Source organism: Rhamphochromis sp. 'chilingali' (assembly GCF_963969265.1).
Source record: "Rhamphochromis sp. 'chilingali' genome assembly, chromosome: 1".
NCBI classification, from domain to species: domain Eukaryota; kingdom Metazoa; phylum Chordata; class Actinopteri; order Cichliformes; family Cichlidae; genus Rhamphochromis; species Rhamphochromis sp. 'chilingali'.
The window spans coordinates 55,394,523-55,416,819 of NC_137929.1; the positions used below are offsets into that span (position 1 = coordinate 55,394,523).

Consider the following 22,297-nt stretch of genomic DNA (forward strand, 5'->3'; position numbering starts at 1 on the left):
TTATTGTAATTATATTGCTCCACTTTCTGTAGAGTATGCAGGAATATTATTTATTAAAAAAAATTTAATTAAAAAAATTTAGTATGGTCTTTTTCTCGTTTGTGGTTCATGTTTCCAGCCGGGCAGCATTTGCTGTTGTACGTCGCCTGTAGTGTAACATCCGTACCGCACGTTCCCCCACGCGCGTTAATTGTTTCATCTCCGGTAAAGAAGTGAGCGGGACCCACGGAGCCCCACCATGGAGCCGGACTCATCCGACCCCAATACGTCCAAAACCGACATGCTGAGAGGAGTCATCGCCGAGAAGCTCACCTTGGCCGCCCGGGAGATCTTAGCGGTGGTGGAGAAGACTGTAGCCGACTACGAGGAGGAGGCTGTGGGTTTCAGGCAGGAGATTGACCGGCAGAGGAGACTGCTGGAGCTCCTGCAGCCTGAAGTCAAGTTAGAGGCTTTAGGTCTGTGTGTGTGGATAACAGAACAGTGTGTTGTTTCCTGCGGAGAGAGCGAGAGCTCGCGTAATGACGAACCCCGTTTACAAAACACTAATTTAACATTTCTTTGCTTGACGTGAAGCCCATTGACATTCGAGTATTCATCTCAAAACCTGATTATAACACTCCTTAATTTGGTATACATGTAACACCCCTGAGCCATGTCATATTTCAGAATTTTAAGTTTTTATTGGCTCGTGGTAATGTCACAAAGCTAGCCTTTGGTTTCTCTTTAAGTGAAATCCGGTGGGCTTTTAAAGCCTTGAAATGTCGTTTAAAGTCAGCTACAGCTGCTATAAAACCCTCTCTAGAATGATGACAGAGTCATCGGGACTTAAAAAACCCATCCTAGTGACTGATTTAAATAAACATTTTAAATCGTTTCCCAAGTTGCGCCGCTGTTCCCGAATCAAAACAAAGATGGCGGCCTGCCGGCTACATGGACACAACGGTGTTTGTTCAAGCGCTGTGGTGCGATTTTACAGCGCTTGCCATGACTGTTTCTATTGAAATTTATTTAAATCAACTATAAAAAATACTGTGCTATAGTTAACACACAGCTGTGCTGTGAAACCAGCGGTTTTAAGTTCCCAACGTATATAATGTTTAGATATTACCCGTAACCTTTTTGGGGCGGGTGGGGGTGTTTCTTTTGACTTCGTCGTTCATCTTCACATTAATGTCTTTGCGAACCTTCAAATAAGCATTGACTTCTCTTGCTAATAATCACAGTCCTTTATTTTTTTGTAGACACCCATTTTTTAGAACATATCCCTTATATATTTAATTTTTTTTTACAGCTGTCTATGGTTGGATCTGGCCTATGTCATGAAACGGGATATCCTTAAATGTGCTCTCTAGCCTTCAAGTCTCTGCGAGGGGCAGCCAATAAGAAACAACGTGGTTAAAAAGGACTCGTGTCACTCAAGAACCTCTAGCAACTCTAGAATTTCACTCACATGTGATGTGACAATAAAAGTGATTTGATTTGATTTGATTTGACCTGCCGAGGAACAGTCATGTTTCCCTAGGAACCAGTTGTTGCTAAGTGCTTGTCAGCTGGCCTGTGTCCATGGGTTGTTCCGTGTATGTAGTTTGTGTAATAGTGTAATAAGTTTTGTCCACGCATTTGCTAAAAACAGTTCCACTTACCCTCTGACAATAAAATGTATGTAAATTGGACCTGACCATTCTGGGGTTGAAACAACAGGTAGCTCCATGTGCTTTGATTTAGCAGATTTGACACAAATATAAAGAGACTTTTGTCTCCTCCTGGGATCATACTGGGAATCTTTGGCGTATTAGGCCGATGTAGACACCACTACACAAAGGACTTTCCCCTGGAAACACCTGCAGGCACGCAAAAGCCTGTATGGACACCAAATAGCTGCCATATGTGAGAGCTATTTGAATGTGGGAATCCTGGAGTCTGCAGTTTGTTTACATGTAAATCAGGTGAATCTAAAGCTTAACTCATCTACTGCTGTGACTCAAGAGAATGAAACAGGTTGCTCGTTAATCAGCAGTGTCATCTGCGCTCATAAGAATAAGAATAATTCTGACGTGAAATCTTTTTTTTGATTGTTTTGTTTTATTACTTAATAACACTAAAATGCTTATATGGTGCAGATGACCAGCAGCAGTTTTCCCTTTGTGAGGCTGGAGGAGGTCGACTACCAGAAGATCAGGAGCAGCACAAATATGAGCAGAGTATGACTTTTAACCTACTTTGATATATGTAAACAAAGTCGTCATATTTATATTTGTAATGGATCAAGATGCACAGAAACATAAGAGATGTTACTATCTATCTATCTATCTATCTATCTATCTATCTATCTATCTAACTATCTAACTATCTATCTATCTATCTATCTATCTAAACACTGATGTTCGTTTGTATAAATGCAGTTCAAATTAGATGTGGTGTACTGCAGGGATCCTCTCTGGGCCCACTGTTGTTTCTGTTTATGTCATTTGGTACTTTTTATTTGACTTTGTCAAATGCATTGCTGTAATGAACAGTTTGTTGGGCATTATAACCTCCCAGTATTTTTCTCTTAGTAATAAGTTGAATTAACTAAGCTGAATTTGAAGCTGAATTTCAGAAACAACAAAATTTCCCAAATTTGAGACATAAAAGACTGATAGAGTCAAACATTTGGAGTTTTTTTAGTGTTCAGGTAAAAAAATATTTGACTGCAATTTGACCCCAGTCAACGGACAGTTTCAGTTGTAATCACATGTTCACGCACTGAAGGGGAGAGTGTAATTAACCGTCCTACAGAACTGCTTTAATGTTCAGATAATGGTTGGCAGACTAAGTAGTGATAGAAGTGTTCATTGGAGCCTCGTATAATTGTTTTTTTAACAGCAAACAAAATTTGAAGACGAGAATTTAAGTAATAGCGTTTCTTCCTCTTCCTGACGCGGCATGTTAACTGTTGTTTATTCATGGTTGCACATTTGTATGATTAATGCTGTCATGTGGGAAAACTAAATAAATAAACTTTGAATTTGTTTCCAGGGGTGGAGGACAGCCAAAGCCTGGGATTCTCAGGCTACAGTGAGGAACAAATAGAGGAAGACGAACATGAAGATGAGGAGGAGGAGGAGGAGGAGATGGCACAGCAGTGTTATGAAGCAGCACCACGGTTACAAGATACAGACACACTGTAAGTGTACAGACACCGCTCTGTGTGTGCGTGTGCTGTTGTAACATTTGTGACTCATCTGCTGATCTTGAGGTTATTTTGTTCTTTTCCTTTTTTAGGCTCGTGCCTTCCACGGTTCAGACTGACAGACGGAGAGCAGACAGACCTTGGATCAGTGAAACGCAGAGTTTCGTGGACCTCAGGATCCGCATCCTGGACTCGATGATCGACGTGCTTTCAAAGAGGGGTGAGTGTGAGAAAGATGTAAATAAATAAACCATTACTGTTGCATCTTTAAGGGTTTGGATTTTACTCTGGATGTTTTTCCCCATATGATTTTAAACTGAGGACATGGAGTTTTATGGGCAATGTGACTGCTGCAGATACCTCATAATGTATTTCAGCTTATTTGGAGCATTTGTAAAATACAGCTAAAGCACAGGAATGAATAAAAAGTCACTTTTTGTGTTTTTAATCAAAGCCTGTAGTCTGTGGGTGAAGCTTTTCCTGCAGTCTAGATAAAAACTTGTCTATCCCTCTGCATCGCAGTGTTTCAGAAGTACCCACTTCATGAGCTGCAGTGTCGTCGTGGCCTTCAGGAGGCCGACTTCCTGCATCTGCTTAGGTCAACCTTCCCCCAGCTGGCTGCTGATGAACCTTTTGACATTTTTATAACTGACAACACCAGAAAGCTGCAGCCTCTGAAAATAGACTTGTGGACTCCGGAGGCGATCGAGAGGACCATCAGGGCAAATGGGAATTCTGCCCTCTACATCCGCCTGAAGGTAAGGTGCCTAATGTGTGACGCCCTCGCTGGAGTTAACTTCCTGTAAACTATGTTCTTGACTTTGCTCGTTGCTCTGATGGTGTCTTTTGGAGAATGAATCATTCAAGCATAAAAAGGCTCAAACTCAAGGGATGAACCAGTGTTGTGTCTACACAGAACAGAGGACTTGGCGTAGAATCAGTTTTAAAATGGATCTGCAGGCAGTTTGTTTTCATTTCTTTAGTTTTATTAAATTAATCTATGAAAAATGCCAAAAGTAAAGCATTTTTGCACCAACAAGGTGATTCCTGAAGAGCTATTATGGTAAAAAAGTGTCATATCTCAGCATGGTGTGCAGTGAGATACAACAGTGAGCATCCACAGCCATCTGTAGAACACAGTGGAGGCTCTGTCATGATGTGGGGCTGCAATCCAGCCAGTCTAGTTGGGATCTTCTCATAAGGAAAGAATCGTGAACAGTCCTGCAGTCTGACTCGTTTTTGTGCCATTTTTCTAAAAAAAAACTGTCAAAACATCTTTATTTCAGAATCAGCAGAGTTTAGAAGCTGAAGAGGAGCTTCAGCCATTGCACGGAAATAAAGCTGCTGCTGAGCACATGAGGTACCTCAAGTATTCAAACGCTGCTGTAAATAACCAGTAAATATAGAGGACAAAAACAAACAGATACATCGTATATAAAAGGCTAAATTATTTGTTATAATGTTTTTTTTGACTTCTTTACTCTTTCAGGAAGAGGGTGGGCAGACCTGGGTTCAGGAAAACACAGACGCATGTAATGATCAGAATCCGCATCCTGGGTAAAATGAAGTCTGACGTGCTCTCAGCCAGAGGTGCGCCCAATAAAACCTCCAGTTTGGTGTCTCTTTGGACAAACTGTGTCTCTTTGTGACTGTGAAGTTAAATAGTAAAAGCCTGTCCATGTGTGTTCATTGTTTTTCAGTGTATCAGATGTGCCCGCTTCATGAGCTAATGTGCCCTCGGGGTCTACAGGAGGATGACTTCGTGGACCTGCTGAGGTCCACCTTCCCTCAGCTGACTGCCGATGAACCTTTTGACCTCTTTGTGAGTGACAAAAGCAGAAAACTGAAGCCTCTGAAAGTACGGTCACTGACGACGGAGGAGGTGGAGAGGGCTACGAGGACTTCTACGCTCTACATCCGACTGAAGGTGCTGATTCACAAAGACCTTTGTCTGCTACTAAAAAAATCTTAGCAGACAAAGAAATAATCTGGTTTATTGTCTGTCTTTGTGTTTTCTGAGAATCTTGAGCATTAAATAGGTTGTAAAACTCCACGTGTGACCAGTCAGGAGTGCCATTTGTACAGTGGCCCTGAGAGGCCAAACGGACTGCAACTTAAGAAAACACCAGCAATAAGAAAAACGCTGCAAAAGCACACAAAACACACAGAAATAGAAAAAACTAAAACAGAAATAGGAAAAATCAAATTTCCAAAAGCACAAGGGAAGTGTTTCTGGGGAGACAATAACCCGACGGACCAGTTGCAGGAACCAAAATATGCTAAGAACTGCACTGAGAGACACTTAAAAGAAGTGGAGGATCTATCGGTTTGTGAGGAAAGAAAAGATCAGAGTTAAGTGTGTTAGCCTAACTATTAGCCTAAAAATCCATCATCAGTATTAAATGAATCATGATAAAACACACCTAGCATGTTTTGGGTTCCTGCAGCTGGTCCGTTGGGTTATTGTCTCCCCAGAAACACTTCCCTTGTGCTTTTGGAAATCTGTTTCTTCCTATTTGTGTTTTGTGTGTTTTTGCAACGTTTTTCTTATTGCTGGTGTTTTCTTAACTTGAAGTCCGTTTGTCCTCTCAGGGGCACCGTACATTTGCATTTAACTACACAGACCAACAGTACACCACTAAATCTTTTCTTTCTTCTGTAGCCGTCGGAGGAGCTTCAAGCCTCAGCGAAACAGTTCCTGAGTGTAGGAGATGTTTTAGCTGAAACTCTTCCATTGACCCTAAAACCAACCAGAAAGAAACCCGGGTAAGTCAAAACCTGACTATAATAAATATTGGCTAGTCAGCCATAGCAAACAGATCTGTAAAAGCCTAATTTTAAGGTTTTGCATATCAAGACAGGATGAAAAACAAACTCAGTCAGGCTGTGGTCTGCACTTGACTCTGGTGACTGCAAAGTGGCCAAATCATCACCCCACTGTGCCGACTCTTGGTATGAGGTGTGTGTGAACTTTAACATGCTGACTGAGGCCCTTGGAGTCTGAGATGGAGCTTTTTGGTTTCCTGTAGTTTCTCCGGACATTGCACAGTCTGACCTTGTGGTGAATGTGCTGGGGCATTTACTCCTGAGAAGATCGGCAGCTGCTTTGAATGTTTCCACTGTAGAAAATGAAGCAGAATGATGGATGTTAGATTCTTTGGTAACTATTTTTTTCTCGCAGATACAGTTTCTTCTTTAAGATCGTTGCTGATGTTTTTCCTCCTCAGCATTCTGTTAACACACACCTGAATGCTGCGAACCATCAAACTGCCAAAACCTCTGCTTTCCTTTAAGTTAAATGCATAACGAGACAGTAGGGCTGTGCGATATGACCAAAATCTCATATAAGACATCTATCGTCCCGATAACGATATAAATCACAAAAATTTTACATTTTCTGTAAATTCTGTGAATCTCGGGCAGCTCGACTTGCGCGAAGTGTTTCCAGCTGGGCGTCGTGTAGCTGGAGTCGAGTGTTTTAACTGATGCATGAAACAATACATTTTTAGTCATAAGTTGTAACGGGCGCCGTTTTTATTACACGGCGTGCTGCAGGGAAAAGCCTGTTCTGACGTTTGAGTCTAAGGTTTATTTTTTAGCACCTGGCGGCTCTTTTTTGCTTCTCATCCGTCAATACTCTGCATCTTTCACGTGATTCAGTTTATTTTGAAAAGTCTCAACAGGATCTTGAGCTTTATTGTGATTCATCTCCTTTCCTTCTCCTTTTTCATCTTTGTGTGTTGTGTCTCAGAGTACAGTCTGCTAGGAGGAAACCTACCAAATCTGAGCTCAGTGACCCATTCACACATGTGGATTTCAGGGTCCGGATCCTGGAGGACCCTCTGATGGAGGTGCTCACACCCCAAGGTAAATTGAAAGCTTTTAGCTCTGAGGTCACATCTCCAGTTCCTGTATGAGGTGATAATAATAATAATAATAATAATAATAATGGATTTATATAGCGCTTTTTTTCAAAGCGATTTACAATGCCACTATTCATTCACTCTCACATTCACACACTGGTGGAGGCAGCTACAGTTGTAGCCACAGCTGCCCTGGGGCAGACTGACAGAAGCGAGGCTGCCATATCGCGCCATTGGCCCCTCTGGCCAACACCAGTAGGCGGTAGGGTAAAGTGTCTTGCCCAAGGACACAACGACCAGGACAGAGAGCCCAGGGATCGAACCGGCGGCCTTCCGGTTACAGATGTGCTTCCCAACCCCCTGAGCCATGGTCGCCCCAACGACAGCTTGTGTCTCTCTGGAAGCTTTTCTGCTGAGACTCTGAAATGTTAACAGTCTGTCTATAAAGAGGCTCTGTGAGTGCCTGCAGGCTTGTACAAAATCAACACACGGGTCTGAGTCATGTTAACGTATTAATCATATTTAAAGAAATTTCGCCTCAAATAACATTGGGTCGTTTTAAACCAAATGACTGTAACTGATATATAACTGTGAACCTTTTCGATTGTTCTCGGTAAACGCCGGCTGTGACTGTGACCAGCACAAGCTACAGCAGCAGTATATCCTCTGTAACTCGTGTTATTAGTTCAGACTCTTACCTACTTGGCTTTTGTGTTCCCAGTGTTTCTGAAAAGCCGCATTCAGGAGCTGCGGTGTCCTTATGATCTACAGGAGGCTGATTTCCTGGACCAGCTGAGGTCTTCCATCCCTCAGCTGGCTGCAGGTAAACCTTTTGACATCCTCACTGCTGACAAAAGCCGGGTACTGCAGCCGCTGAGTGTGGACACGCTGACACCGGCGGAGATCCACAGAGCCATCACCTTAAGGAGAAACACTACTCTCTTCGTCCGACTGAAGGTACCGTGTAAACTTGAGACCAAGTATCTGATCTGTCGCTCATAAAAATAAGGACAGTGTTGCTGTTTTTGGTGGAAACACTTAAGATACAAACCTTTTTTGTTTTTACCTTCTGGGGGAACAGGGAGCCGGTCCGTCCACCCCAAATCCAACCAGACTGGACACCAGGTGAGTTAATGTTAACAAGCCTCAGCTGCTCATTAATCAATTTAATCTCTCGTTTTATCGCCTGATCTCCATCACTAACGTTATTGTGTCCCAGAGTTCAGTCTGACAAGAAGAGCCTGGGCAAGCCTCAGCTCAGTCGATCAGACTCCCACGTAGATCTGAAGGTCCGCATCCTGGAGGACTCTCAGATGGAGGTGGTCGCACCCCAAGGTAAATGCACAGCTGCTACTTGTGTGTCCAGAAACGGCTTCAGCTGCCATCCATACACAGCAAGCTTGTGGATGCTAGCAGACAGCAGAGCTATTGTCCTCTGCCCGTCCTTAAAAATGTAAATGTAAATAATTAACTTTATTCCTTGTGCTGTGGTGACACGGCATGGTGTGGTCTATGACAAGTACTGCATATTGTATATTATTCGAAATGGTTTTGTGAAATTTTCTTTCAATGTCAACTCTGACTTTGGGCAGTAACCATGAAGGTCTAATGGTTAGCCACCCTAGGTACTCATGGGTCTACTGTGGATGCTAGACTGCTAACAGACAGGCAGACGAACTGAGCCGATTACATACTCCTTCCCTGCGGGGCAAGAATTACCGTGGTCTTGACTTGTCTAGTCTTTGGAAATGAAACAGTCTTTAGAGACCAGCAGAGTGGGTTGAAGCTGTAAAACATGAATGAGAAATAAAAAAGTCTGATTTTACATTTTCATAAGAGCCCTGACTGTGGTTGTTTGCTTCAGTTCAATAACAATAAATCAGCCAAAAAGCTTCCCAGCATCTTTACTGTTTTTAGTTATGTGTTGTACACGTCATGGATAACTGAACAAGCTGTGACTGAGTGGATTCATTTTTCTCTTTCCTCTTAGTATTTCAGAACTACCCACTTCACAAACTGCGGTGTCACCGCAGCCTGCAGGAGGACGACTTTCTGGAACTGCTGAGGTCCACCTTCCCTCAGCTGGCTGCTAACGTACCTTTTGACATCCTCACGGTTGACAAAAACAGGAAACTGCAACCTCTGAATGTGGAGTCACTGACTCCAGAGCAGGTCTACAAGGCCATTGATTCATCAAGGATCAATACCCTCTTCATTCGACTGAAGGTACTGTGACTCACTACATTTTAAAATACTCCTACTCGACATTATCCGGAAACCTTGTACAGCAAGTACAACATTGCTCTCTGGTACAAACGTGAAACTAAATGTGGATGCCCTTATCATGCATCGAAGACTGTTTTCTGCTGAAGCAAAGACATTTTGTGATTTTTTTTTTCTCTTTTTTTAAAAATTTCTTTTCTTTTTATTTTTTTAATACGAAACTCTTTCAGGCACCAGAGAAAGTCCAGGTTGCTGCGAGGAAGCTTGAACACCTGCAGAAAAAAGTGGACACAGCTACAGAGTCGTCATTTTTACCTGAACAAACTGTGATGCATGGGAGGTGAGTCGGTCAAACTATCAGTCTTAGCCGTTCAATAGAAATCTATAAAGAGACAGGAACATACGTGTGATGATGCTTGAACCTTCAAACTCGCATGTGGTCGTGAGTGTTAGGTAGTAACTGAAGAAACAAGACTGTCACTGAACGCTGCTGCACTTCACGGCACCAGCATACTGCCAGGTTGGTCGCTGCAAGTGCAGCTGCCAGTGATGTCGTCACCCAGCCCAATCCATTTATGCTCACTGTTACGGCACAGGAGGCGGCTGTTTTGTTTTGGTGTCCTCACTCAGATAATGTCAGCACTGTGTTGCAGGATCTCGCTCTGTATAATCTGTGACTTTGAGCTTCACTATTGATTTATCATTAAAACAAAAGTAAAAACCAACATTTCAACCCTGGAGCGGCAGCAGTACAGCTAGACCTAGTGACAGCAGCTGGTATATCAATTTGATGTCAGCTTTGTCATAATTTTACATAAATTCCTTGGGGATTAATAACATATCCTGATTCCGGTCTACCACACAGCAGGTATAAAAAGGCTCCTAGATTTCAAAGTTGAGGTGGTGTCTTCACATGGAGGTTCCCTGGACCTTGGTGTTACCCAGTAGGCCATAGAAAACATACCTGTGGAAGGGTGCACTTTATAGTCTCCAGTTCTGTCAAGTTTAGAAAAGTTGTGGTGTTCACTGATGTACAATCACTGACAGTGAGTTGGAAAAATATTGTCAGTATTCCTGTGCATCAACTTTGTTGGGATACTTTAATGCTCCAGTCAACACGACCTTGTTCCTTGGTGTCCTCCACCACACCGGCCAAAATGGACTAAATAATGTGGGGGGTTCATTGAGCCAGTCAGTTGCTGAAGGTGGTGTGGATGAAAATTAAAACGTGCTCTATCCAGCTTTTTTGTGGGTTGTTCTTGGTGTGGAGTGCTTGGTAGATACGAAGACTGTTCCAAGGTGGTTCAACAATGGGCCCAGTTCAGGAGCTCAAGGACCTGCTGCTGAAGTCTTGGGATCGATGACCTGGATGACTGAGAACCTTCAGAGACACTCGCTTTTCCAACTTTTCCGGTCTAAGAAAAAAAGTATTTTTTTGCAGATTAAAAAAACGTACTGAACATTGTCTTACTCTGCTGCAGTGACAGGACTTAAATTTGAAGCTAATCTTTACTGCTTCCGGAAATATTTCTCACATTTGTTCAACTTATTAAAATAGATAAAGGTAATAACTGTAAAGGGGCCAGTGTAACGCTGTGGTGTCTGTCTCTAATGTTATTGTTTCCCAGGGATCAGTCCGACAGGAGGAAGCCTGGTAGGCCTCGGATTAGCCAATCAAGCTCCCATGTAGATCTCAGGATCCGCTTTGTGCAGGACTGGGATGTCAATGTGATTTCACCTAAAGGTAAATTTAAAACTGCTCATTCTGTGTTCAGATTGGTAACAAATGTGCACTGATATGTATTTTTAGGGCCATACCTAAAAATTAGATTATTTAGATATGTGTTTGTTTAGGTTTTCAACTTTCAGTGTCAGGATTTGGAAAATTAGGCAAAGTTGGACAAAGTTGCCTTTAGGATTGCTGTCACTAGGGTTTTATATCAAATTTATTTTAAAAAAAATCTGTAGGCCTAATGCAGCAGTAGCTTGTAAGGTGAGCTGTCTCTTTTTTTCTTGTTAATGTTAGTACAGTCAGCATACTGTTTGTTGTGTTTGTCTCATGGATAACTACCTGCCTGACTATTGGAGTTTCTCTGTTTTTTCTCAGTGTATAATAAGTACCCGCTTCATCACCTGAAGTGTCCTCGAGGCCTGCAGGAGGCCGACTTTGTGGAACTGCTGAAGTCCACTTTCCCTCAGCTGGCTGCTGATAAACCTTTTGACGTCCTCACAGCTGACAGGAACAGAAGACTGCAGCCTCTAAAAGTAGAGCTATTGACTCCAGAGGAGCTGTACAGAGCCATCAAGGCGAGTGGGAGCATTGTCCTCTTCGTTCGACTCAAGGTACTGCATCTGACTGGGTAGATATTTGTGTTGTCCTTCAGAATGTCTGTGAAAGATCTAGATAGATTAATTGACCAAAAGTCTAATAAGTCCAACAAAAACTGAAGTAACACTGCTCTCTGCTTTAAATGTGTGTCCTTCATTCTACAAAGGTAGAGCAAATCAAGATGCAAACTGTAAATTAATAACATTCACCTCCAAAGGAAAGTTTCCATCTTAATGCTGCAGTCGGCAAAAAATTTCATAAGGTGCAACTTTGAAGGCACATGTTCTCCAGTTCTTTGCATCACATCTTTCACAATTTTATTACCACTTAGCAAATATTTGGCAAGTGTTTGCAGACAAATTGGCTCCTTCTGTGAGGTCTACTGGCAACCAAATCAATCGTAGGACATTTTTGTTCCAGTATTCATTTCGCAAATGTCGCCCGCTCAACAGCAAGTACCCTCTAGCAACCACTAACCAACCAACTGAGGTAAAGTACACTTTTCCCTAGCAACCAGTGATTACTAGTCTCTACGCCTCTGTGACTGATGTGTTTTATATTTGCCTCAGAAGTCGGATGTCTTGGACTGTGAAGTCAGGGCTAGTTCAACTTGAGATGTACATTCCAGTTGAAAATTCCAACTGGGAGCTCTAAAATTCTTACTTCTAGGTTCAAATGGAAATAATCACGGGGCCTTAACCCTCTGGCGTCCAGGGTATAATTGGCCGTTTTTGACTACTTTTGATTTTACCTCTATATTTCACCTTTAAAATATGTTTTTCTTGCCTTGTTTGGTATCATTATTTTCAGCACAACCTCAAATATCTGAAATTTGAGTTATTCTTTCATTTTGGTATACTATATTAGCACAGTTGATCTAAATTCAGACAAAAAATTCTAAATCTGAGTAGAAAAAAGTTATATTTTTTACTGTAAAACCCACAAACATGTTTAACGAATCATTTTCATAACTTGAAATGCAAATAGAAATTGTACATTTCTAAAAATTATGCACAAGTTTTGCAAACAACAAAGTTATCAGGTACTATTTACCAAAAATGCAGCCAACACCTCAGGCGTTTTTTTATATAACCATTTAAATCTATTTACAGAACAATCAGGTGTTCTGCACCAAATAAGAAGGCACACAAATGATTTGTGCCAGTCCAAAAAAAATAGTTTGTGTTCAGTATAAGACAGAGGAGAACACCACAGGTCTGACAGCAGGAGGTGCATCCGTCCAGTTTTCCATGTGGGACCAGCATTTACACTGGAATCTGCCTTTGACGGCTTTTTTAGAGCAAATATGAAATTCAGCAGTCTAACTGACACACAATACGAGACAATAACTACACAACACACTAACTACAGCCTCCAAACACGCTAAACGTCACTAATGTCTCACATAGGAAAACTCTCTCACTCTGTCTTTCGCTCGCCCGCTTTCCGTCGCGGGTGTCACTCCTAAAAACTTCCTCTTCTCCCTAAACAACCAAGTGTCACAGGTTGCCTTATCATTTTTTTGATTGGCTGACATGGTAAACTCTAACACCAATAGGGAAGGGGTGTTATTTCTTTTTCTTTTTTCACTCGCAAAGGGAGATATACTAGCGATATCTGTAGAAAACGCAGTTTTTACCGTCCTTCCCGCTGTAAACGCCACTATTTTGTTCAGAAAAAAACATCGCGTGTATTTTTTATCATAACTCTGGTTTTACGTGGCCCATCGACACAATTCAAAAACTGGTATATAGTTTGAAGTCCGCACTTTTGAGCCAAGTTGAAATGGAGACTCCGACGTGCTGCATCTTGTAGCTGTGTCGTCTTAAATTGGTCATGTGATTTTGACGCGCCGGCGCGTCCGGCAACCCCAGGGGGTTAAAAGTTATTTTGATGTATGCTCACGTACCAGAGGTTAATGATTTCTAATTCGACTTTATGTTTTGGATATTCACGCAGGCACCTGAGGGAGTCCAGACTAGCGCGAAAAAGCTTGACCTACAGAGAAAAGTTGACGGCACTGAAGAGTCTTCGTCCTTTACCGAGCAAACTGGGCTGCACATGGGGTAAGCACCACCTGTTAGATCCAATTGTTAAAAAGTCTGAGGTTTGCTGAAAGAGTCTAACTGGACAGATTGCTTTTTATGAAACATTCACTCCCAATCAATTCATGCTCTGTGGTGTTAGAAGATGCTACACAGACACCACTTTGAATATCTCAACTCACCAGTAAACTGTTTGTCATTAATAACAACAATAAGCCCTAAACTTTAAATTTCTGTTCTCACAGAAGCCCTCATCAACCGGAAGAAAATCCAGTGAACATTTTCTCAAACAGCTCAACATCACGTCACAAAGATGTGGAGCTGAAGGAATCTGAGGGTGGTTTGGAGTACACTGGTCTCTCGACCTTGCAATCTTTAATACTTTATGAACACAACGAGTTGAGTGATGGGCTTCCCAATGAGAAACCAAACATAACCAATGATCATCTGGTGAACGGTGAACCCGAGAAGACGAAAGGGAATCGACGAGTCAAACATTCAGTCATCCGAATAAAGAAGGCAAAGCAGAAAATGTTGATTCACAACAGCGAGGCTCTGCTGTCCTGTAAAGTCTGCCAGATTTTACGTGGGTCGACAAACATGCTGATCAAACACGCCTGGAGTCATGTGGACGAGCGAGAAAGGCTCTGTGGAGTGTGTGGAGAGCAGTCAGTGTCTGCAGAGCAGCTCAGGAGTCATCTTCAGACTCACCAGAAAACGCACACCTGCAACATCTGCGGGAAGTCCTTCCTCACCGTCGTTGGCTACAGGGGTCACCTCGCTCGACACAAGGGAAACACGCCGTACAAATGTAGAACCTGCCACAAAGCGTTCCCTGAGAAGTGGGTGCTGAAGAACCATGAGTCCCGGGTCCATGCAGTGGATAAGCCACACAGAAAAAACTTTTCCAAGTTGAAGCTCAAACTTCACCGGCCGACCAATCATGCGGGGGGGAAGCCACACAGCTGCAATGTGTGTGGGAAGCGCTTCCGCCACCTGGATACTTTGTCTCAACATGTGGCACTTCACTCGGGTAGCACGGCAGCCACAGACAGACGGATCCATACAAAGAACCACAGCAGGGAGAGGTTGTTCGCTTGCGATAAATGCAACAAGAAGTTCTTTCACAAGTCAAACGTGGTGACTCACATGAGAGTCCATACTGGAGAGAAGCCTTACAAGTGCACACACTGTGGGAAAGGTTTCAGCCAGGGCCACTGTGTGAGAAGACACCTCCTGATCCACCAGAAGAAGTACCACCAACAAACAGAGCAGCTTAGTAGGGTTGAAACTGAAGACAGTTATGCTAAGGTGGACAGCATGCCCTCTCCCCAAAAATGAAACTAAAATGTGGTGGGTGTGTACAGTAGTGACCCAGAGGGGGAAAGATGTGCCTCACCCTCAATACCAACCGATCTCTGGGGAAAGTTAGCTTATAGGTTTCTAGATAGTTAGAAGGTGAGTGTTCAAGACGGCCCAGACGGTAGCGGCTGAAGTTCAAGGGATGACAGTGGTTCCTGATAACGTCACCAATGTAAGAGGGTACCATCCATTTATTTCATGTTTTCTTTCACTTTTTAACAGTGGGCTGCTTTTTTTATTCTTACTTAAACTAATGGTTACGTTCAGTGTTCTTCACAATGTCAGAAAGGCAACTTCTCAGGATCAGCTGAGGCCTTCGAATGCCTTGATTTGTTCAGACCAAAACTCTGAGACCCAAAGGTTATTCAGTTTACAAACAAAGTAAATACTGAGTATTTTTTGTGTTTACCAATAAAACTAGTGCTCTTAAAGCAGGTAGGGCATTATCTTTTTTGGCCAGTATTAGATATTTGCCAGTAAATGAAAATTTAAAATAAAGAAATAAGTACATTAGTAAGTACACATAACAAATGTTATGTTTCGTGTTTCAAGTGGAAAAATAAAAAATATCACCTGAGATATTAGAATATCAGTTACCGGTATCCTTCTTAAAACTCCAGTATTGGTCAGGTTCTAAAAGTAACTTTTTGCATGTAGTGTCCACAAATTTTCCAAGTTCCTTCACTATGGTTTTTTGTTTTCGACAAAGATTCAGCATATTAAGGCGTGTTTATGCTGCTATATGCTAGCAGCAATGTGGCAAAGGAATATCAAAGAAAACAAAATAATGGTTAGCGACTCAAAGGTTAGAAGAACTAAAATGTAAGGTTACTATGGTAAACAAAGCCTAGCTTCCTTTTTTTGGGATATAATTTGAGCTGGAGGAACCTTTAGTCCTTGGAAAGATCCTGGACATTGAAGCTTAATTAGCAGTACTGCGCTGAACCTGCACTGGCGTTTACCTGCACTTGTGAAACTGAGTTGATTGTGATAAACCAGGAGCTGTTAAATCTTGACCAGCAGTTACTTTGAAACTGGGGAAGGACAAAAAGACTTCAAAACTGACTGAGTCTACACATGAACTGCCAGAGCTGTGAAAATGGGAGGAAAAAAAGGTACATTTCCAACTATTGTGTCAGCATAACTAGCGTTTACGGAAGTCATGCTAATCAGTAGTCCACCAAATGTTATTAGTTACATTTCTTGAGAATGAACATGGTGCAGATTTAACTCAGTACTACAAACAAAGCGTAATGGTACAGGGAAATTAGTGTTTCTGTGACTTCTGGACGGAAGTAATGGATTGATGCTAATCTGCAGGAAATGTTAAATATTTTTCATACACATTCAGATGATCTTGTTCTCTGTTTGCACTTTTTTTTAGATTTACATATTCTTTTAAAAAAAGTACCTCTGTGCCCTAAAGATTACATTATCTCATTGTCAACAACCCCCCTGAAAAAAAATCATAGTTGTAACTCTAGCTGTCCTGTTTTTACTACATGTAGACCCCAGGATTAATGATAACTATAGTATCGCAATAGATTACAAGTTTAGGGAATGATACTTTACAAAAAGCACTATCCATATAGTGTTCCTTAGCAGTCTAATTGGTAAATGGACTGGTTCTTATGTAGTGCTTTTCTATTCTGAGCACTCAAAGCGCTTTACACAACTTGTACATTCACCCAAGCACTTTTTTTTTTTCTTTCAAACGCTGTATGCGAAGTGCTTTCTATCTAACATTCATACTCTGATGGATGCATCGGAATATGAACGTGGGGTTAGTATATTTCCAAGGATATTTGGCATGCAGATGGGAGAAGACTGGGATCAAACCATTAACCTTCCAGGTAATGGTTTGTGGTCACCTGCACCATTTGAGCTACAGCCATCTCAGCCAGTCTAGTGTCTACAGTTTTCAAATATTGTGATGGTAGATACCAATAACAGCTCAACATCAGATCAAGGTCACACCAAACCTAAAAAAATCAGTTAATAAAAAAAGAAATAAAGCGCTTTGTTACCCACGTTTTTTTTTTTTTTTGGTTTTTTTTTTAAGATAGTCTTCAAGCCTTGCAACAATATACTAGGTCTTGAAGGTTAGCAAACCCTTTTACCTTGACCTTCATGGTTAGCGCTCAAGGTCAAAGTCTTCTTAAAAAATTTCTTCAAGAAACCATACCAAGTATGATTGTATGATTTGTGTTGTTTTGTTTTTTCCATTATGACGCCATAGCAGACTGACACCAGCGTGTTTTAATAAAAACATCAAACATAAACATTATAGTATATAGTCCTCACTTTTTGGGAGGAGTTGCGCTCTCTGAGTGCTTTGTTAAAAAAAATTTAAAATTACATTTTTTTTTAAATGTCACATGTTGTTGATACCAGTAAAGAAAACATTGCTGCATTGAATACTTTCCAAATCCAAAAGTTTAATTTCCTTATACCATTGCTCATTTTCTATGGGCTCAAGTTGTTTTCAAAAATATTTTGTGCTTGTAAATCAAATGCGTAGTTGTGAACTGAGTTTTGTAACCTTGTAAACCAAAATTTCTGAAAGTGTTATGGTTGTGCGTCTATACAGGGTGGGACATTTATATGGATACACCGTAATAACATGGGAATGGTTGGTGATATTAAAGTCCTGTTTGTGGCACATTAGTATATGTGAGGGGGCAAACTCCTCAAGATGGGTGGTGACCATGGTGGCCATTTAGAAGTCGACCATCTTGGATGCAACTTTTGTTTTTTCAATAGGAAGAGGGTCATGTGACACATCAAACTTATCGGTAATGTCACAAGAAAAACAATGGTGTGCTTGGTTTCAACGTAACTTTATTCTTTCATGAGTTATTTACAAGTTTCTGACCACTTATAAAATGTGTTCAATGTGCTGCCCATTGTGTTGGATTGTCAATGCAACCCTCTTCTCCCACTCTTCACACACTGATAGCAACACAGCAGGAGAAATGCCAGCACAGGCATCCAGTATCCGTAGTTTCAGGTGCTGCACATCTCGTATCTTCACACCATAGACAATTGCCTTCAGATGACCCCAAAGATAAAAGTCTAAGTGGGTCAGATCGGGAGACCTTGGGGGCCATTCAACTGGCCCACGACGACCAATCCACTTTCCAGGAAACTGTCCATCTAGGAATGCTCAGACCTGGCACCCATAATGTGGTGGTGCACCATCTTGCTGGAAAAACTCAGGGAACGTGCCAGCTTCAGTGCATAAAGAGGGAAACACATCATCATGTAGCAATTTCAAATATCCAGTGGCCTTGAGGTTTCCATTGATGAAGAATGGACCCACTATCGTTGTACCCCATATACCACACCAAACCATCACTTTTGTTGTTCCAACAGTCTTGGAGGGATCCATCCAATGTGGGTTAGTGTCAGACCAATAGCGGTGGTTTTGTTTGTTAACTTCACCATTCACATAAAAGTTTGCCTCATCACTGAACAAAATCGTCTGCGTGAACTGAGGGTCCTGTTCCAATTTTTGTTTTGCCCATTCTGCAAATTCTGTGCTGCAGTAGCTGGAGTTTGTAAGGCTGCCATTTGTGAGTAGCTAATATCCGCTGAAGGGATGTTCGACTAATCCCACTCTCCAGTGACATGTGGGCTCTTGCTGAATGAAGCTAGGACAGCCACTGATGTTTCTTTATTAGTGACAGTTTTCTTTCTAAATGGCCACCATGGTCACCACCCATCTTGAGGAGTTTGCCCCCTCACATATACTAATGTGCCACAAACAGGACTTTAATATCACCAACCATTCCCATGTTATTACGGTGTATCCATATAAATGGACCACCCTGTAGATTAGAATGTGTGTTTGTATATAAAAAAAATTACACAAGTTACACTTATTATTAAGGTCTAGTTACAGATACACAGCAACAAACAAAGTGTAAAACCTTGTGCTCAAGTTGCCTTGCTGTGTGTAAGTTTCAACTTACAAATATGAATTTTCACCCAATTGTTCTTCCTTTCAGCTAATTGGTCAATGTCATGTCAATCACAAATTTAACAATCCAATCAGAGAACAGATGGATGTGGTTGTCGGAGGGGTACCTTACGGAGCCTCAGGTCCTGGAAGGGTGATGGTCCTTTCACGTGCCAGCCCAGCGTTGTCCTTCATCACCACGAAGGAAAACATTCTGTGCGTGTCAGAGTTCGGTGAAATTTTATAGATGCACCAACCTAAAATGTTCAGATATTTTGGTTTACAAGGTTACAAAACTCAGTTCACAACTATGCAAAATATGTATGAGCACAATTTGAGCCCATAGTTTTCATTGAAAATAAACATTTAGTTCATATTTGGGAGAGTTGTTGACAATAAGAGAAATACAGATGATCACCAGATGCCATCAGAAGACTTTTCTATGGGAAGTTTAACAAAGTAAATGTGATTCCGTTCATTAGAGGTCCCTTAAAGTTAAAAGTCCTGTTTATGTTATTTCATCTTATTTTTATAAGAAAATGTGAGTTTGTTGTTACCCGTTTCAGATCTGAACCTTTATTTATCTTTAGTATTTCAGAGTAATTTGTTTATGGGGGCAAAAGTAATTTTGCTGGATGAGTTCTTTGCTGTTTACGTATTAGTCTCAAGAACAAAAACTATTTTTATGTTTACAGGAGATGTTTGATAAGTTTTGACCAGCTCTAATTGACGCCGGTTGTATGAAGGTTAGTTTTATATTTGATCATTTTACAGTAAATGTTGTTTTGGTGGGTTGTTTCCTATGTTGGACCTCGGTAAAGCAGGCCTACAGATCGGCCTGCACCTCTTTGGCAATCAGCGGTAAGTAGTGCAACCCGACTGTTTGCTGGAGGTTTCTGGCTGTTGATGGGTGAAATTGTTTGTAAAGAGAGCGCTGCACCGAAAACCTCCTTGTGAGATTTCTTTTGGTGACACTCAGGTTGCCACAGTCTCAACAATTAATATGGGAGACAACGGTTGTAAACTACTTGCAGAGTTGTTTTAAAACTGAAAAGTTTGCCTCTAAAGAAAAAGCTAACTGCTCTTGTAAGGTGCAACTTTTATTTTGAAGATGAATGGTCTCTGTCTCAGTACAGCTTGGGACTTAGTTAGCAAGTGTTTGCAGACCCGTCTGTATCTTCCATGCAACCTGAGGGAAACCGCAGAAATCTGCTAGTGACCAAAGCAATCACGAGCAGGTTTTTGGTGCATCACTGTGCAGTCTTTCCAATGAGTTTTAGGCAGACAACTCCCAGCGTCCTCCACGAACCACTCAACAATTGACTTGGGATTACATATGTTGGTTGGCAACCAGTCTGTATGCCTGTGTGACTGAGGTCTTAGTTATAGTTGTTCTTAATTAATTCAGAGGCCTGTATCACAAAGTTCGCTGTACTAACAATGAACAAGAACAAAGTGCCCAAATGCAAAGAAAGAAGTGAAAAAAAATTTCAATAATGAAAAGACAACATTGTTTCATTTGTGTTATTTAAAGGTTCATCAACTGCAGTTGACCCCCAATAACCACATGTGAATAGTTTAAATCTACAAATACCTGAGATCCCTCTAAAAACAACTATAACTGCCTGTTTTAATAGTTCAAACACCAAATATAACTTAAACTGTCATCCTAATGAAGATAACCTGATAATACTGAACTGTGAATAGGTGGGGGTCGAGAACACTACTTTGTAAGTATGGCAGATTATTTGACAGTAAGGAGGCATATAACTGATGATTCCTCTGACTCCACATTAGATTGACAGTTCAGACTCTCATGGTGTGATTCACACTTAAGAACTCAAAAGCTGCTTGCTGCTGCAACATGCCGTGAAAAGTTGTTTGACATTTTTACTAACTGCAAAGCCATCCGATGGGCCGGATCGGACACTTCAGAAGGCCGGTTCTGGTCCACAGGCGGTGCGTTTGACATACTTGCTACAGATATTCTACAGGGAACGTCAAATTGTTTCCAGAGTCTGTGAACACCCTTGCACCGCCCCCGCAATCTGTGGGACTTTTATCAGCACACAGTCATTTTAAAACTCTTCGGGGTTAGTCATTGTGAATGTCGTCCTGCTTGGATTGTCTTGACTTTTGTTTAATGTGTAATGTCTTGTTGGTTTGTTGTTGAAATTTGGATTAAAGTTGTTATTTTTCCACTTCATTATTTTACCCTGTGTGCACAATTGTTTTTTCTTCTATTAAACATTTTATTGGAAAATATTCTAGTTGGATCAATATTGTGACAGTGTTTGAGTTTACTGCAGTAATCCCACCTGTGCAGAATCTATCAAAAGATTGTGTTAGGGGGTTAGGGTGAAAAGTAACTTCATAAGAAGCCAAATTTAGATCAGTGCGTTGAGCGGGTGACCACATGCCATACAGCTGAGAGCGGCCCGCCCGGGTTTGAGTCTGACCCGCAGCCCCTTGCCGCATGCTTTCCCCTACTTTACTGTCCTTTCTTCACTGAGTCTATCAATTTTAGCTGAAGAAGTCCAGAAAGAAAAATCTGTTAGACAGTTTTCAGAGATTTCATGTAATAAAATAACCTCCCTGTTTACTCTTAATTCTTCTCTATAATTTCTAATTAAATAGAAGTTTCTTGTATTAAATCCTAGATTTATATGTCAATGTGAATTTAAAAGTACAACTTACACTATACCCATTTCTTAACATTTTGAAAAATCATTTACATTAAACACCTTTTTGTTCAAAAGTATACTTTTAAAATACCTTAAAATGTGAAATTTAGTTTAAATAAAGTTATTAATATTTTAAAATTTAAATATAAAATGCAATTTATAAAATAATAATTAGAAAATACCTATGTTAAGAGTATTTTTGTGTTATATATTAGCTTATGTGATATAGTGTTAACTTTTCATTTTATTGAATTATTGAAATTTTAACTGTTTAATGGAGAACATAAAAATAATGACAAATATGTTAATTTGTTTATTTGTTAGATTACTTTTAATATAGCCAATTTAGTCTAAACCATTGGTTGTTAATAGTACTAAACTGAAATTTTAATGTTTGTTTTAATTATTTTTTATATTTAGTAATGTATATATGTATAACAATATGAATTAATCTAGAGGCTTTAGTGAATTAAAGTCAGAATATTAACAGACAACACTTTATTAGTAGATTTGATTTTTTTTTCTTTATAGTTTTTTTCCTTATGATTTTAAGCTAAATACCTGAATGTAACCATTTTAATAAAAGGGCAATAAGTTAAAGTAACCAAATAACAGAAATGACCATTTTTGTCATACTTGAATGTCACCTGTCATTTTG

General features: G+C 40.8%; 1 protein-coding gene across 1 annotated transcript; it reads left to right on the forward strand.

Moving 5' to 3' along the window:
* The first annotated feature begins 84 nt into the window (after positions 1–84).
* LOC308399326 (uncharacterized protein) lies at positions 85–21,169 on the forward strand. Its single transcript, XM_080886538.1, has 19 exons — positions 85–455; positions 2,121–2,201; positions 3,019–3,166; positions 3,265–3,392; positions 3,695–3,930; positions 4,459–4,532; positions 4,662–4,762; positions 4,873–5,099; positions 5,835–5,938; positions 6,924–7,039; positions 7,757–7,992; positions 8,117–8,160; positions 8,255–8,370; positions 9,026–9,261; positions 9,489–9,598; positions 10,887–11,002; positions 11,366–11,601; positions 13,547–13,653; positions 13,878–21,169. Exons 1-19 carry the CDS (start codon positions 239–241, stop codon positions 14,971–14,973), a joined length of 3,729 nt encoding a protein of 1,242 aa, XP_080742664.1. The 5' UTR covers positions 85–238; the 3' UTR covers positions 14,974–21,169.
* Positions 21,170–22,297: the final 1,128 nt, after the last annotated feature.

What these genes read in the sequence shown, in the direction of transcription:
- LOC308399326 (XM_080886538.1), top strand. Translation starts at nt 239, where the DNA reads ATGGAGCCGGACTCATCCGACCCCAATACGTCCAAAACCGACATGCTG. An exon ending in AGTCAAGTTAGAGGCTTTAG is followed by an intron (nt 456 to 2,120) that starts GTCTGTGTGTGT and finishes TATATGGTGCAG; the next exon opens with ATGACCAGCAGCAGTTTTCC. An exon ending in CTCTCTTCGTCCGACTGAAG is followed by an intron (nt 7,993 to 8,116) that starts GTACCGTGTAAA and finishes CTGGGGGAACAG; the next exon opens with GGAGCCGGTCCGTCCACCCC.